The 16,458-nt window shown below is 37.3% G+C and overlaps 1 protein-coding gene across 1 annotated transcript in view; it reads right to left on the reverse strand.

Annotated features, from left to right (window-relative positions):
• Positions 1–204: 204 nt before the first annotated feature.
• LOC147911867 (uncharacterized) overlaps positions 205–16,458 on the reverse strand; it is a 52,473-nt gene continuing 36,219 nt past the window's right edge. The window contains exons 5-7 of the mRNA XM_087427666.1: positions 13,751–13,833; positions 13,021–13,159; positions 205–430 (exon numbers count right to left, since the gene is read on the reverse strand). Of these exons, the coding sequence (XP_087283792.1) occupies positions 299–430; positions 13,021–13,159; positions 13,751–13,833 (354 nt within the window). The 3' untranslated portion in view covers positions 205–298. The remainder of the gene's footprint in view (positions 431–13,020; positions 13,160–13,750; positions 13,834–16,458) is intronic.

A 16,458-nucleotide genomic window follows, 5' to 3' on the forward strand; every position in this document is an offset into this window, starting at 1 on the left:
GTAAGCAAGTGTTATGCTGAATTTTAGAGATAACAAGTATTTTCCATCCCTGCTGAGTTAATGAAGTTGGATATTGGAAATGAAAATTTTGCTCTGTGGTCATGGGGGAGGGAGGAAAAGTTAAAGGTATGAAGAGATAAAAATTGATGGCATAAATACAGAAAGAAAGGTAAAGTATAATTTACAGCATGGGTAGATACTCATAGTGTTTTCTTAAAGTATTTTGCATATGCTTTTAAAATGATTAGATGAATATATATATGTAAATATATATATATAATTTTTCTGAAGGAAACTTTTAATAGTTGGGTTTCATCTGTCCACGGCCTATCCTACAAGGGATTTCTGGCTCCTCAGAACGTGAGTATCCAATTTGTTGTCTTTCTCTTTGAATGTGGCTTGACTTTGGAACTCCTTGTGTGGAAGAACTCTGCAAGGAAGTTAAAAATATCAAACGTAATTAAATGGCATTTAATAAAATTTATATTCTTGTTTAGATATGCTTATGTATTAGAAAATTGGGCATATAATATCAGAGTCATTTTGAAAATCTGTTTAATCACCATCATAAATTTTAGTGATTTAAAACAACACACAAAAATATTTTCTTTTAGCAAATGAATTGTTGGCTACTTTTAAATAACCATTAACACTGTACTTGTAATACAGTTCCTCCAGACAAGTTTGGATATTGTGCAATCCAGAATCTCTGTACTAAAGTAAGAAGCAAACATTGCAGGAACAAATTTGCTTAAGAAAAACAAATACCTCTCTTTTCTGACATTATAGTACCAAAGTTCACACTCTGATCTTACACAGTGATGACTGTTAGTACTGTATAACTGCAAAATTAAATTTGTTGCTTTTATGAAATAGCCCACTTTTCTTTTATCGTATGATCATATGCACAAATGTTATATTACATCACTAGTGTTTTCACATCATATGTTATTATAGCAACATTATGTATGTCATACCAACCAGAGTTTTGTCACTGCTATAGAATTGTTTTATAATAGGAGTTCATGATAAAACTTCATTTTCTCAGCATAACATTACTTTTTGACAATTAAAAATCTCCGCTCACAGATGCATTTTGTATTGCAGAGACACTAAGGAAACATGTTCATGAGCATTTAAAAATACGATTTTAAAACAGGTCTGAGAGAGTATGAATATTGTAGGCCTTTAGTTTGAGAATTCTCTATTTTTATTGGAAAACATTGTGCTGATCACCTTCTCCATTTGTAAGAGAATGGTTCAAAGATAAATACACACACACACACATACACACATATTGACCAACAGTCTATGGCAGGCACTGTGCGCTTGGCACTAAAGATATAAGAATGAATAAGAGATGGTCCCTGATCTGGATGAATTAAAAATCAAGTGGGAGAGACAGACCAATAGACAGATAGACAAATAATTATAACATGATACCTTAGTACAAGAATGAAGGCAATAACATAGTGCTGTTAGGAGGACAGAGGACAGAGTGCTACCTCTGCTTAGAGATTTGGGAAAGGCTTCATGAAGAATGTGATATAGATTCAAAGTAGATATTCTAGGATGACTAGGAGTTTTCCAGGCATGGAACCATAAATGCTTGGGAACCATATGCTTGGGAAGCCATATATTTGGTATGGCTGGCACATAGGGTGCAAGCCCAAGATCAGCAAGAGATGAAGCTGGAGAGCTGGAGAGATGAGGGGAGCTAAAATATGAAGGGCCTTTTATGCTTTCTTGAGGAGTTTTGACTCTGACCTATATGCAATAAGGGTCAAGTAGGGTCTCAAGCTGGATCACAGTATTTCACATATTTGGTTTTAGGATAATAACTTTGGCAGCAGTGTGACAGTTAAATCTGAAATAGAGAGACAGGTGGCAGAGGAATTAGCAATAATTTAGAAGGGACGTGATGAAGACCTGAATTAAGTCAGTGGCAGAGGGAATGAGTTTTCCCAGGACAGAGGGGGTTCCTGGGATGTGGGACTTTCAGTTTTAAAACCAAGACTGTCCCAAGAAAACTGTGATGAGTTAGTCACCCTAGATTTTGGACAAAAAAATCCATATGACTTTGTGCATGATTATATTTAGAGAGAGCAGTAAAAGAGAGAAAATAGTCTCCTAGTGTTCACAGACATCAGGCTTAGATGATTGGGTAGATGATACCATTCACTGAGATACAGAATATGGAAGAGGAGCAGGGTGGATTGAAGAGATAATGACTTAGGTCTTTAAGGAGCCTGCTAGAAATATAAATGTACAATATTCTCTAGACTATTAGAATCACTGGTCTAGATCTAGAAAGACTTTTATGAGTTGAAATTAGTTGTGAAATTCACGACAAGATGGAACCCTGAAAAACAACACCATTTAAGTTGTGGACAGTCAGAGGTGTTTCGAAAGGAGTTTGGGGATTAATAGTCAGAGAGGTATGCAGACAACCAGGACAGTGGTACCCTGGTAGTCAAAGGAAGAGTTCAGGAAGCAATGAGTGTCAAATGCCAACAGAGATATCAGGTAAGGGAAAGTCTTAAAATAGGCCTTTAAGTTTGACAACCAGGGAATTACAAGTAATCTCAATGAGAGCAATTTTAATAATATGGTTTAATAGAATGCTGAACTTGGTTTCCATGTGTCCTTTAAATCACAGTGCAACGAGACATTTCTTGAGAAAAAGAAAAGTTCAAGTTGTCAGAAGAAACTCAGATGAAATTTTCCTTCAGCTATTTCCTAAGGAGCTCTGGGCACATTCTGTCTTGTCTGGTGCACTATCTTCTACACTTATCAATATCAACTTCACTTCAACTTTTTCTCTTACTTGCTTCTTCCACTTCCAATCCTGCCCCTAATTCTTGGAAATTATTGCTACTACTTTTTGACTGAGGTAGCCATGAAAGGGAGCTATGGCCACTTCTTCCCTTTTAAGTCTCTTCTCCATCTCTTGTGTATTATTGCTTTTCTTTTAGTGGCTATAATTAAGGGTAATACTGATAACACACACTGCACTGAAGGTGATTGCACTACCCTTGTTATTTTCTCTCACTACCCTCTGGGCTATTCCTTTGTAGCACTTATTGCAATTTGTAATTCTGTATGTGTTTACTTATTTAATATCTGTTTCCCCAATTGTATTATAGCTCCATGGAGCAGGGGCAGCAACTTTTCTTACATCACTGTTTAACTACCACAACAGCGCTTGGTACATAATGAGCAACCAATTGGTTGAATGAATGAAAAATGTCATGTTGCTCAGTTAACTTCACTCAGTTTTAAAAGATTAATCTATCTGTCTCAAGATTCCTATAACCCTATAACCTTTAATGGCCACTATATATTTTTTTCCTATTCATCTTGCCTTCCAGTAAAAAGCTGAGCTATTTCATTTAGTACCATTTTAGTCTCCCTCAAGGGGTAACATGCTATTTATTTCAACACATCTAATGAATGACCCCCAATGAGTCATGTCCCTTGCATAACGCCCTACCCATGAGTGTGAGCAGAACATGTGACTTGCTTCTAGCCAATAGAATATGGAGAAAATGATAGGGAGTATCAATGGGATAGTTACTCCCTTGAATAGGTTTCATTATATAAGACTCTATCCTAGCAGAATGAAGCTAGAGATTTTTTTGCTGGCCTTGAAGAAAGCTGCAATGTTGTGAGAGGATCTGCCAGAGGGCCACATGGCAACTGTAGGTAGCCTCTAGGAACTGACAGCGATCCCCTAGCTAACATCTAGCAAGGAAAGAGAGGGAGTGGTGGCGGAGGGAGACCACCTAAGTTCTACAGCTGCAAGGAACTGGATTCTGCCAACCACTATGTGAACTTAGAAGAGGACCCAAACTCCAGATGAGAATGCGGCCTGCCTGACAGCTTGATTGCAGCCTTGTGAGACCCTAAGCAGAGCACCCAGATAAGCCCTATCCAGACTCCAGACCCACGTAAACTGTGGCATAATAGATGTATGTTGTAAGCTGCTAAGTCTGTGGTAATTTGTTATGCAGCAACAGAGAACTAATACACAGATCAAAACTGATCCTGAAGCCACCTGCATTCAAACCCAGTCAGATTTCCCTCTGTAATCTCAATATTAGCCTTTGCTCTTTTATTACGCAGATTTTTCTCAGCTTGGATTTCCACATATATTGACCCACAGTGAGTTCAATACCACTCTTTCTTATTTGCTTCTCTTTCTGATTTCACATGTCCCTTGAAAGTTCCCAGTTTCTTCCCAGTTCTGTCTTCCAGGATCACTGGTCCACATACATGGTACCATCTATTTAATGTGTGCTAAGCACATTAGAAAAATCAGTTTTTATTCCATCACACATCCAGTATTTTGTCTTCATCTTGCACAATTAACATACTTAAAACTCCATATTTGCATTTCCTTACTTCACCTCCCTGAGGTCACTTATCAATTCACAGTGGGTTCTTTTCCCAGTTTTATTGAGAAATAACTGACATACATCATTGTATAAGTTTAAGGTGTACAGCATGATGGTTTGATTTACATATATTGTGAAAATGATTACGATAACAGGTTCAGTTTACATCCATCATCTCATATAGATACTATAAAAAGAAAAGAAAAATTTTTCCTTGTGGTGAGAATTCTTAGGCTCTACTCTCTTAACAACTTTCCTATATATCATACAGCAGTGTCATACAGCAGTGTTAGCTATAGTCATCATGTTATACATTACATCCCTAGTACTTATTTTTCTTATAACTGGAAGTTTGTACATTTTGACCACCTTCTTACAATTTCCCCTCCCTGACCTTCAGCCTCTGGTAACCACAAATCTCATCCTTTTTTTATGAGTTTGATGATTTTTTTTAGATTGCACATATAAGTAAGATCATACAGTATTTGTATTTCTCTGTCTGATTATTTCACTAAGCATAATGCCTTCAAGGTCCATCCATGTTGTTGCAAATAGTAGGATTTCCTCATTTTTTATGGCTGAATAATATTCCATTTTATATATATATATATATATATATATGGAATACATATAAATATATATATGTATAAATGTATAACAGAACTTCTTTATCCATTCATCCATCGATGGGCACTTAGGTTGTTTTCATGTCTTGGTTGTTGTAAAAAATGCTGCTATGAACATGGGAGTGCAGATAATTTTGAGTTACTGCTTTTGTTTCCTTTGGATATATTCCCAGAAGTGAAATAGCTGGATCATATGGTAATTCTATTTTTAATTTTTTGAGGAACCTCCATACTGTTTCCCATATTAGCTGTACAAATTTACAATCCCACCAACAATGCACAAGGGTTTCCTTTCCTCCACATCCATGCCAACATTTGTTATCTTTTGTCTGTTTGATGATGGCCATTCTAACAGGTGTGAAGGTGTTATCTCATTGTGGTTTCAACTTGCATTTCCCTAATGACTAGTGATGTTGTGTATCTTTTCATTTACTTGTTGGCCATTCGTATATCTTCTTTGGAAAAATGTCTATTCAGGTTCTTTTCCCATTTTTTAATGGGATTATTTGTTTTTTTTGCTATTGAGTTGTATAAGTTCTTTATGTATTTTGGATATTAACCTCTTATCAGATATATGGTTTGCAAATATTTTTCCCATTGTCTTTTCAGTTTGTTGATGGTTTCTTTTCTTGTGCATAAGCTTCTTAGTTTGATGTAGTCCCACTTGTTTATTTTTTATTTTGTTTCTTGTGCTTTAGGTGTAATTTCCAAACAATCATTACCAAGACCCATGTCAAGGAGATTTTTTCCTATGTTTTCTTCTAGGCATTTCATGGGTTCATGTCTTACATTTAAGTCTTTAATCCAATTCAAGTTAATTTTTGTGAGTGATGTAAGATAGGGGTCAAGCTTCATTCTTTTACTTGTGAATTTCCAATTTTCCCAGCACCATTTATTGAAAAGACTGTCTTTCCTCCATTGAGTGTTCTTGGCTCCCTTGTCAAATATTAGTTGATCGTATATGATTGGGTTTATTTCTGGGCTCTCAGTTCTGTTCCAGTGGTCTATTTGACTGTTTTTATGCCAGTACCATATTGTTTTAATTATTATAGCTTTATAGTATAGCTTGAAATCAAGAAGTGTGATGCTTCCTCCTTTGTTCTTCTTTCTAAGGATTTCTTTGGCTATTCAGGGTTCCATATAAATTTTAGGAGTGTTTTTTCTATTTCTGTATAAAATGTCATTGGAATCTTGATAGAGATTGCATTGAATCTATAAATGGCTTTTGGTAGTATGGATATTTTAACAATATTAATTTTTCCAATCCATGAACAAGGGATACCTTTCCATTTATTTGTGTCTTCTTTGATTTCTTTCATCAATGTCTTGTAGTTTTCACAATAGAGATCTTTCACCTCCTTGATTAAATTTATTCTTAAGTATTTTATTTTTTGATGCTATTGCAAATGAGATTGATTTCTTTATTTCTTTTTCAGAAAATTTGTTGTTAGTGTATAGAAATGCTGCTGACTTTTGTATGTCAATTTTGTGTTCTGCAACCTTACTGCATTTGTTGATTAGGTCTAACAGTTTTTTGATTGAGCTTTTAGGATTTTCTATATATAAAATCATGTCATCTACGAATAGAGACAGTTTTACTTCTTTATTTCCAATTCTGATGCCTTTTATTTCTTTTTCTTGCCTGATTGCTCTAGCTAGCACTTCCAGTACTACATTGAATAGGAGTGGTGAGAGTGGGCACCCTTGTCTTGTTCCTATTCTTCAAGGAATAGCTTTCAACATTGCACCATTCAGTATGATGTTAGCTGTGGGCTTGTCATATATGGCATTTATTATGTTGAGATATGTTCCTTCTGTGCCTAATTTGTTAAGTATCTTTATCATGAACAAATGTTGAATTTTATCAAATGGTTTATCTGAGTCTATTGAACTGATCATATGATTCTTTTCTTTCATTCTATTAATGTGATGTATCACATTGATTGATTTGCATATGTTGAACCATGCTTGCATCCCAGGGATAAATCCCACTTGATCTTGATGAATGATCTTTTTAATGTGCTCTTGAATTTGCTTTGCTAGTATTTTATTGAGAATCCTTACATCTTTATTCATCAGGGATATTGGCCTATAGTTTTCTTTTCCAGTAGTGTCTTCTTCTAGCTTTGGTATCAGGAAAATGCTGGCTTCATAAAATGAGTTTGGGAGCATTTCCTGCTCTTCGATTTTTTGAAAGAGTTTGAGAAGGATTGGTGTTAATTCTTCTTTAAATGTTTGGTAAAATTCACCAGTGAAACCATCTGGTCCTGGGCTTTTCTTCGATGGGAGATTTTTGATGACTGATTCAATCTCTTTAATAGTAATTGGCCTATTCAGATTTTCTACTTCTTCCTGATTCAGTCTTGGTAGATTGTATGTTTCTAAGAATTTTTTCCATTTCTTCTAGGATGCCCAGTTTGTTGGTGTATATATGTTTATAGTAGCCTCTTATGATCCATTGTATTTATAATTTTTTTGATTTGGGTCCTCTCTCTTTTTTCCTTGATTAGTCTAGCTAAGGGCTTGTCAATTTTGTTTAGCTTTTCAAAGAACTAACTCTTAGTTTACTATTGTTTTTCTGTTTTCTATTGCACTTATTTCTGCTCTAGTCTTTATAATAATTTCCTTCCTTCTGCTAACTTTGAGCTCAGTTTGTTCTTCTTTTTCTAGTTACTTAAGGTGTAGTGTTAGGTTGTTTATTTGGGATCCTTCTTGCTTCTTAATGTGGGCATTTATTGCTGTTAACTTCCCTCTTAGAACTGCTTTTGCTGCATCCCATAAGTTCTTGTATATTGTGTTTCCATTTTTGTATGTCTCAAGAAACTTTTTTATTTCCTCTTTAATTTGTTCTTTGATCTATTGAGTGTTCAGGAGAGTGTTGTTTTATTTCCATGTGCTCATGAATTTTCCAGTGTTCCTCTTGTTATTGATTTCTAGTTTCATGCCATTGTGATCAGAGAATTGTAACAACGTGGTATGATTTCAGTCTTCTTGAATTTGCTAAGACTTGTCTTGTGGCCTAACAAATGGTCTGTCCTAGAAGATGTTTCACATCTGCAGTTGAGAAGAATGTGTATTCTGCTGTTGTTGGATAGAATGTTCTGTATATGTCTGTTAGGTCGAATTTGGTCTATAGTGTTGTTCAAATCTGCTGTTTCCATATGGATCCTCTGTCTGGATGATTTATCCCTTGTTGAGAGTGGGGTATTAAATTCCCCAACTATTGTTGTATTGCTGTTTATTTCTCCTTTTAGCTCTGTTAGTGTTTGCTTTATATACTTAGGTGCTCTGATGTTGGGCACATAAATATTTATAATTGTTATATCTTCTTGATGGATTGAGCAGTTTATCATTATTAAATGACCTTTTTCTTTTTTTTACCATTTTTAGATTAAAATCTACTTTGTCTGATATAAATATAACTGATTTTTTTTGGTTGTCATTTGCTTGAAATGTCTTTTTCCATCCCCTCACTCTCAGTCCGTGAGTGTCTTTAAGACTAAAGTGAATCTCTTGTAGGCAGCATATTGTTGGATCTTGTTTTTAAATTCATTCAGCCATTCTGTGTCTTTTGATTGGAGAATTTAATTTGTTTGTGTTTAAAGTAATTATTAATAGGTAAGGACTTACTATTGCTGCTTTGTTAATTGTCTTATGATTTTTTTGTAGATCCATTGTTCCTTGTTTCTTATCCTGCTGTCTTATTTTGTGTTTTGATGTCTTTTAGTATCTGTATGCTTTGACTTCCTTATCATGTTCTTTTGTGTAATTTGCTGCAGATTTTTCCTTTGTGGTAAACATGAGGCTTACATAAAATATCTTAAAATTATAACCCTGTTTTAAGCTGATACCTTATCTTCAATAGAATTCCTAAACTTTACACTTTTACTTCTCCTCCCCCTCACATTTTAGATTATTGCTGTTACAATTTATGTATTTTTTATATTGTATAACTAATAACATATTATTGTAGTTATGGTTATTTTTACTACATTCATTTTTTTAACTTTTAAACTAGAGTTTTAAGTGAATTATGCACCACTATTACCATATTACAGAATCTAATTTTGACTATATTTTTACCATTACCAGTGAGCTTTCTGCTACCTTTTTATGTTTTTATGATGTTAATTAGCATCCTTTTACTTCCACTCAAATAACTCCCTTTAGCATTTCTTGTAACAGATCTAGTGATAATGTACTCCGATCGGCTTTTCTTTATCTAGGACAGTCTTTATCTCTCCTTCATTTCTGATGGACAGCTTTGCCAGGTATACAATTCTTGGTTGACAGTTTTTTTCATTCAATATTTTGAATATGTCATCCCATTCTCTCCTGGCCTGAAAAGTTTCTGTTGAGAAATCCACCGATAGTCTTATAAGAATTCTGTTGTATATAACTTCTCTCTTTACTCTTGCTGCTTTTAAAATTCTTTCTTTGTCTTTGACTTTTGACAATTTAATTATAATATGTCTGAGTGTAACCTTATTTGGGTTCAACCTATTTGGGGTCCTTTGGGTCTCATGGATCTGGATGTCTGTTTCTCTCCCCAGGTTAGGGAAGTTTTCAGCCATTATTGCTTTAAATATACTCTCTGTCCCTTTCTCTTTCTCTTCTCCTTCTAGAATTCCCATAATGTGAATATTGTTTCTTTTCATTGTGTCCCCAAAAACCCTGGGCTTTCTTCACTCTTATTCATTCTCTTTGCTTCTCTGACTAGATAATTTCAAATATCCCATCCTCCAGGTCACTGATTCTTTCTTCTGCATGATTGAGTCTGCTTTTGCAACTGTCTATTGAATTCTTCAGTTTAGTTATTGTATTTTTCAACTCTAGGATTTCTGGGTTTTTTATAATTGTTTCTACTGCTTTGTTGAACTTCTCATTTTGCTCATGCATTGTTTTCCTAATTTTGTTTGGTTGTCTGTTTGTATATTCTTGTAGTTAACTAAACTTCCTTAAGAGAATTATTCTGAATTATTTGTCTGACAGTTCATAGATCTCCATTTCTTTAGGGTCAGTTATTGGAGCTCTGTTAGTTTTCTTTGGTAGTGTCATATTTACCTGAATTTTCATTATCCTTGATTCCTTACGTTTGTGTAATACATTTGTGTATCTGCACATTTGTGTAATTAGGCTCCTCTTCCAGAATCTAGAGGTTTGCTTTGGCAGAGACAGATCTTCACCAGTCAACTCAGTTTGAGTTTTGGGGAGTGTCTGCTGGTAATGTCCTTGGGCAGACGGAGCCTGCTATTAGGGTCTATTTTTGGGCAAGGCAACTGTTTGAGCTCTGGGTTCAGGGATTGGGGAGGGGGTGCCACTGACTGAGAACAGTTGGATAGGACTGCTGGCTTGGTTCCCTACCCAAGTGAGGCTGTAGGATGGGCTCTGTGGTTGCCCAGATTCTCTGCTGAGGCTTACTAGATGATCAGGACTGGGCACAATACTCAGTAGTAGATGGGCTATGAATTAGCTTCCCTTCCCTGGCAGTGCGGTGGGTCGGGACCCAGGGATTGCATGGTTTGTTGCTTGGGGACCTGAATCAGGCTAGAGTGTGCACTGAATTCCCTGGTCAAATGAGGCCACTGGTTTTGCTCTGCAGACAGGGAAAGCCATGGGTTGTGCTCTCTGTTTCAAGTGTCACTGTAGGCCAGGCTGTTGAATGGGCTATGCAGCTTCCTGTGTGCTCTGGTTAGGTTCCCTGGTTAGGCAGGCTGGAGGCTATATTCAGCTATGAGCAGGCCTATGAATTAGTTTCCCTGCCTGGGCACAGTGGGAGAAGCAGCTCTTAAGCTGGTAAAGCTCTTCGTTTGTTGTCTTAACTCAAGCCAACCTATGCCCCACATTCCCTGGCCAAACAGGGCCACTGGCTTTGCTCTGCAGACTATCTTCTCTCCCTGCCCATCTCTCGGCTAGAGTGTTGCTGGGTTACGAAGCTTCCAGGTGTTCTTGCCAGCTCTTCTGGTCAGGTGGGGTCCAGGAGCCACAGTGGTGGGGCTATGTTTCAGCTCACTTGCCTGCTTTGGACAGAGTAAGGCCACTCCAGGCAACTACCAATTTTATCCAAGCAGGTTTTCTGGTCAGCCGGGGCTGGGAGCTATCCTCAGCTTTGGCCATGAATTAATCCCCCTGCCTACGCAGAGCAGGGGAACCCTCCATGCCTGGTACTGGCTTTGCCCTGGGTGCGATCAGCTCTGCCTGCCTCTCAGCTGGAGCATTTCTGGGCTACATAGCTTCCAGGTGCTCTCACCAGCCCCTCTGACCAAATGGGGCCAGGAGACACTCTCCCCAGTGGGTGGGGCTGTGACTCAACTCCTTGCCTGGGGGTGGGCAAACCAGGCCCTAGGGCCAGCAAAACTCCTCCTTTGAGGACCCAAGTCAAATAGATCTGCATCCCAATGAGTTCTTTGGTTAGAGTGCACCACCAACTTGGTTCTGCAGATGAGCAGAGCCACTGGTTGGGGATACTACTTGGGCACTGCAGATATGAAGTTGGTCTGCCAACATGCATGTGCTGATTGTTGCAGGCCCCCACATCTTCTCCATCACAGTCAGATTCCCAGTGGTCGAGCCCTGTAGATTCCTCTGCCATCTCCTGGGGCAGGACCAGAGTAGGGGCTGCCACAAAGTGACCCACAATGCTGGGGGCCTGATTGTCCCCCCTGGGCTCTCTTTTCCCACTGGAGGAACCAGACGCTCAGGGGACACCTCTCCATGTGGTGCTGCGCTGGCCTGGGGGAGGGGCAATGCAGTCATTGTGTAGCCACTTCTTACCCTTCTAATGCAGTCTGTCTTGGTCTCTGTGGTGCTGGGGTGGGGGTCCCTCATTCTCACCTCCATGTTCTAGGATTGTCTCAGTGGTGTCTTGTTCATGAATAGTTGTTAGTTGTTCTTGTGAGGCGGGTAATGTCAGGAACGACCAGGAACGACCATGTTGCCATCTTGGTGATGTCACTCTCCCCACAGTGGGTTTTTTGGGGAAGGTTATTTTGTCATGTGGTCAACTCAACTAAAAATGCCCCCCCAAAAAACCCCTCAATATGCCGACAAACACCAAGTATTAATTTTGGTGGATCAGTTTGATTTTTCTATAATTCATTGCATTTATCAAGAAAATTCATAAAGATAACTTTTAGGTGATAATCCATTTCATTGTTTTTCTCTGATTCCTGTTTTTAAAAACTTGTACAAAGAAACACAGTTTTCACTTTAAGTTAATTGTTAATACATCTTCTAACTAGAGACCAGCAATTAGCTAGTGTTCACCATTAGCTCAAGCAATGTACTATTTAATATATTAAGTACACTAAAACACAAAATAGAAGTTGCCTTGTTAAATTATGACAATTTAGGGGCCGGCCCCATGGCGTAGTGGTTAAGTGCGCACGCTCTGCTGCTGGCGGCCCGGGTTTGGATCCCAGGCACTCACCGAGGCACCGCTTGTCAGGCCATGCTGTGGCAGCGTCCCATATAAAATAGAGGAAGATGGGCACAGATGTTAGCCCAGGGCCAGTCTTCCTCAGCAAAAAGAGGAGGATTGGCATGGATGTTAGCTCAGGGCTGATCTTCCTCACCAAAAAAAAAAAAAAACTATGACAGTTTAATGATTATAATAGCATAAGATCAGTCTGACCTCTGAGTTAGTCTCATGGCATTTAGCCAGTCTTCCTTTGATCTCAAATCTCCTTTCTAAAGATTGCAAATTTAAGATATATATATATATACACACACACATGTATATATTTGTGTATATACAAAGTATATTAATATATATTAAGTATTATATATTCTATACTTTTGACTCATATTTACTAATCCCATTTTTCAAAATGAAATAGTAGTGATAGTGAGTCTTATAAGCTAAACTCTGTATCTTTATCTCAACTGATTCTGTCATATCATTTTGCTATAGCAAGGTGTTAGTATTCATTGTGTTACCTTTACTTGAATTATGGTGATGATAACCATATATAAAAATGGAAATGCATGATACATACGAAGAATGGCTTCATGTGCATAGTTGAAGAATACTTGTTCCCATAATTTGCATCAGGTTTAGCTCTTCCCAGTGGGCCATCCCAATTATAAGATGGATTGATGTAAGGATTGACCTCTTTGGCCTCATGAATCATAAAGCTGTTTTAAATAAAAAAAAAAAACATTAAATATTTTAGGATACTTAAAAAAAACCAAACACGTAGTAAGTGTTATGATGAAATAGATTATCACTATATTCTATAGGAAGCAAATAAATGAAATCATCCAGCAGTCACATTGGATTGATATAGCAGATATAATAAAATAATGGCATCCTCATAAAACAAAGAAAACCATTCTCCTTTTATTCTATTTCTCACTAAAACTAGAGTTTTTGTTAGGGAATATTTCCTTTGTTCTTACTCAAAATATCTGAGAAATTACTATGATACTTAGATAAATGAAGGAAGTACAATTTAAAAAATCTTACAGATTAATTTTCGTCAGTGCTGACTTGTTCTCAGAAAATATGTTTGAGTTACCTTGCACTCTGGCATAAACACAATTATGTAGATATCCATAGTAGAAACATTATTATCTCTGACTATGCCCCTTCCTCTCTGCAACCCCACCTCCTACTGACAAATAAATACATAAAACTCTCAGTTAAAATTCTTTCCAAATAAGATCCTGCTTTCTTTCTTTTTCAGTATTTACAAGCTTTAACTTTCCTTTTAAGAGATAGCTTACTTGTAATTTCTTCCAGACAACTGTGGTGGTGGAGATATAGGACTTCTGGGAAGCACACTCTGAAGGGATGAGCTCCAGGGATTCTGCATGTAGATTTTTTTAAGGGAGAGAGGAAAGGTATAGACATGATTTTAAGAAAATTTGAAATAGAATAGCTCACATTGATTCTACATGCTAAATATCTAAATGTTAAGATATCTCTAGGCCTGATCCTGAAAAATGACAAATAAAGGTATTGCTAAAAGGCAAATGTTTTCATATTATAGTGATAACTTAGCTAACTTAGTGTCTCTCTTTTTCTGTCCATCCGTCTATCTATCTATCTATCTATCTATCTATCTATCTATCAATCAATCAATCATCTATCTATCTATAATGGAGAATGGCTTACTGAAAGGGAAATGCAAATGGAAGATTCATTTCAGCTGCCACTCTAAGCAGTAAGTGACCCTTCCAGCCAAAAGGATTAAATATAAATCCCCCTTCCTATTGTCAAAGTGTGAATAACACTTATACCCAGAGAAAACAGTTGACAAAAGTAACTCAGACACAGAATTCTTCAGGTGAATATAGAGGGAAGCATCAAACAGCCACAGCATACTACAGAGAGTTTTGGAGGGAAGCTAAAACATACAAATCAATTGGTAAAGACTTAGTACTTGAAGACTACTTTGAGTAAGTGCATAAGCAAAGAGTAAATTGTATTAACATGGGCATTGAAGCCAGAAATTGGCATTTTAACACAGACATGGGGCATATAACAGTGGATCCAGACCAGATCTACACACAGCCTATTCTTATAGCCACACTGATTATGGGTGAGTACATAACATTGTGACATGGCTGTTTTGATGCAGCCATGTTGAAATCAAGGATATTTTTACATAGCTACTTTGATGGAGATATTTTGACATGGGGAAATTTGATGCAGACTATAAAATAATCCATTGTACTTTCTGATTAAAAAGAAGATTAAGTACTATGTGAAATATACACCATAACTCATCCCTAAGTTTCAGCTCGTGTCCACAGGTACCCCTGGCGGGGTGGGGAATCTTGAATTGATAATAATGTCAGAGATGAGATTAAGGTTAGGTATCATCTGGAAAGACAAACTGATATAAACAGGAAGAATGGGACAGAGTCAGTATTTCTCCTCTGTTGTTTAAATATCTTTCTTTTGTCTTTGGGCTTTCCTTTTCTGCTTTGTTTTAGCAATCTTTTTGAAAATAGAACAAAAAACACAACAAGACAAAAAAGAAAACCATGACTCTTGAAAGTGTGATTTCAGTGAAGCTTGGCAAGAAAGCTTCACTTGTGTCTATACCCTGTCCCTTTGATCTTTGCTCCCTGATATCATGGTAGGCAGAATCAGGGGTTCCTGACCATTTGTACATTACGTCTTAAAGGGACTACCTTTCTTTCTATGGTGGACTTAACTCCATTGGTCCACGTCTCTTTTTCTAGCAGGCAAGAGACAGTAGTATATCTGATGTGATGAAAAGAGGCTTATCCAAAATTTGGATTTGGGTGCCATAAACAAGATTCTCTAGCTCCAGCAGTATGGATACACTGGGGAGAATGATCCCATAGGAAGCAGTAGGGGGTGTATCAGCATGTAGAGGAACTGCTCTCTACCTACCATTTGTCCAGATTGGGCCTAATTTAAACTCATTAATCCAGACCTAGCCCTTGATTCAACTAGGTAGATGTAGAAAAGTGTTTCAGGTAGAACCTAAGGTCAGAAAATTATAGAGTAGAAGGCAGGGCCAGACTGACATGGTGAGATTTTATTTTTTTTTGAGATCAAGTACTGGTGGTGGTGATACTAGTGTTGTACTCTACTCTTATGAGCACATGGGGGTCCAGAAAGAATAGCACCTACCTACTGAAGACAGTTTTCTCCAGAATCAGTGACTATATCAAATTCTTGAGGTAAGGTGACCACATAATTTATTGTCCAAACAAGAACATTTATGAGAGTAACAGGGGGATCCATTAAGGTTCTATTGGAACAACCAAAAGAAAGTGGAATTATCCTGGTCACCATACTTTGAAGTTACTGTTGTTGGACCCAAAGCTGAGTCTCCCCATGTTTTTCAGAAACAATCAATGTGGTTTCCACTGTCTCCGTCAAAAGAAATTCCTCTTCCATGTCTTATTTCAGAAAACCATGAAAAGCCCTATTTGATATTGCATAGGCACAATCATTGATTTCATTGTTCAGCACCCACACTGAGGTTGATGCTGTGAGAGTATGGGACAGATACGTTCAGTATAGCATTAAGGTATGGTCCAGCCTGACAATTTCAAAAGACAAAGAAAAAGCCATGTAGAGGGGCCCATTAGGACATGATAAATGTAGGAAAATCAGCAGATTCCCATTTAAATTCACAATCAAAGAGCAAAATATCATCTGAGGATTGGGAAAAGTAAAGAAATCAAGAGAAGTTTCTGGAACTCTCTGATGACATTCCAAAGAGCAAAAAATATGTGTGCAAGAAGACAAACAGGTCCATCAAATCTATCTGGGACAGCCTGACTAGGTGCCCCATGTATTGGAAGTTACAGGTAAAGTAGTTGTCCTATTCATTTTCCTCTCTAATGCCAATAAAGATTCTTCCAATTGTTATAGATTAAGGCCCTATCTAGGGCAGCAATACCTGGAACCAGGAGTAGACTGCACCATGGAGGGTTGGATCTGAGTT

Source organism: Ceratotherium simum, chromosome X, assembly GCF_057802395.1.
Source record: "Ceratotherium simum simum isolate JZ-2026a chromosome X, ASM5780239v1, whole genome shotgun sequence".
Lineage (NCBI taxonomy): Eukaryota > Metazoa > Chordata > Mammalia > Perissodactyla > Rhinocerotidae > Ceratotherium > Ceratotherium simum.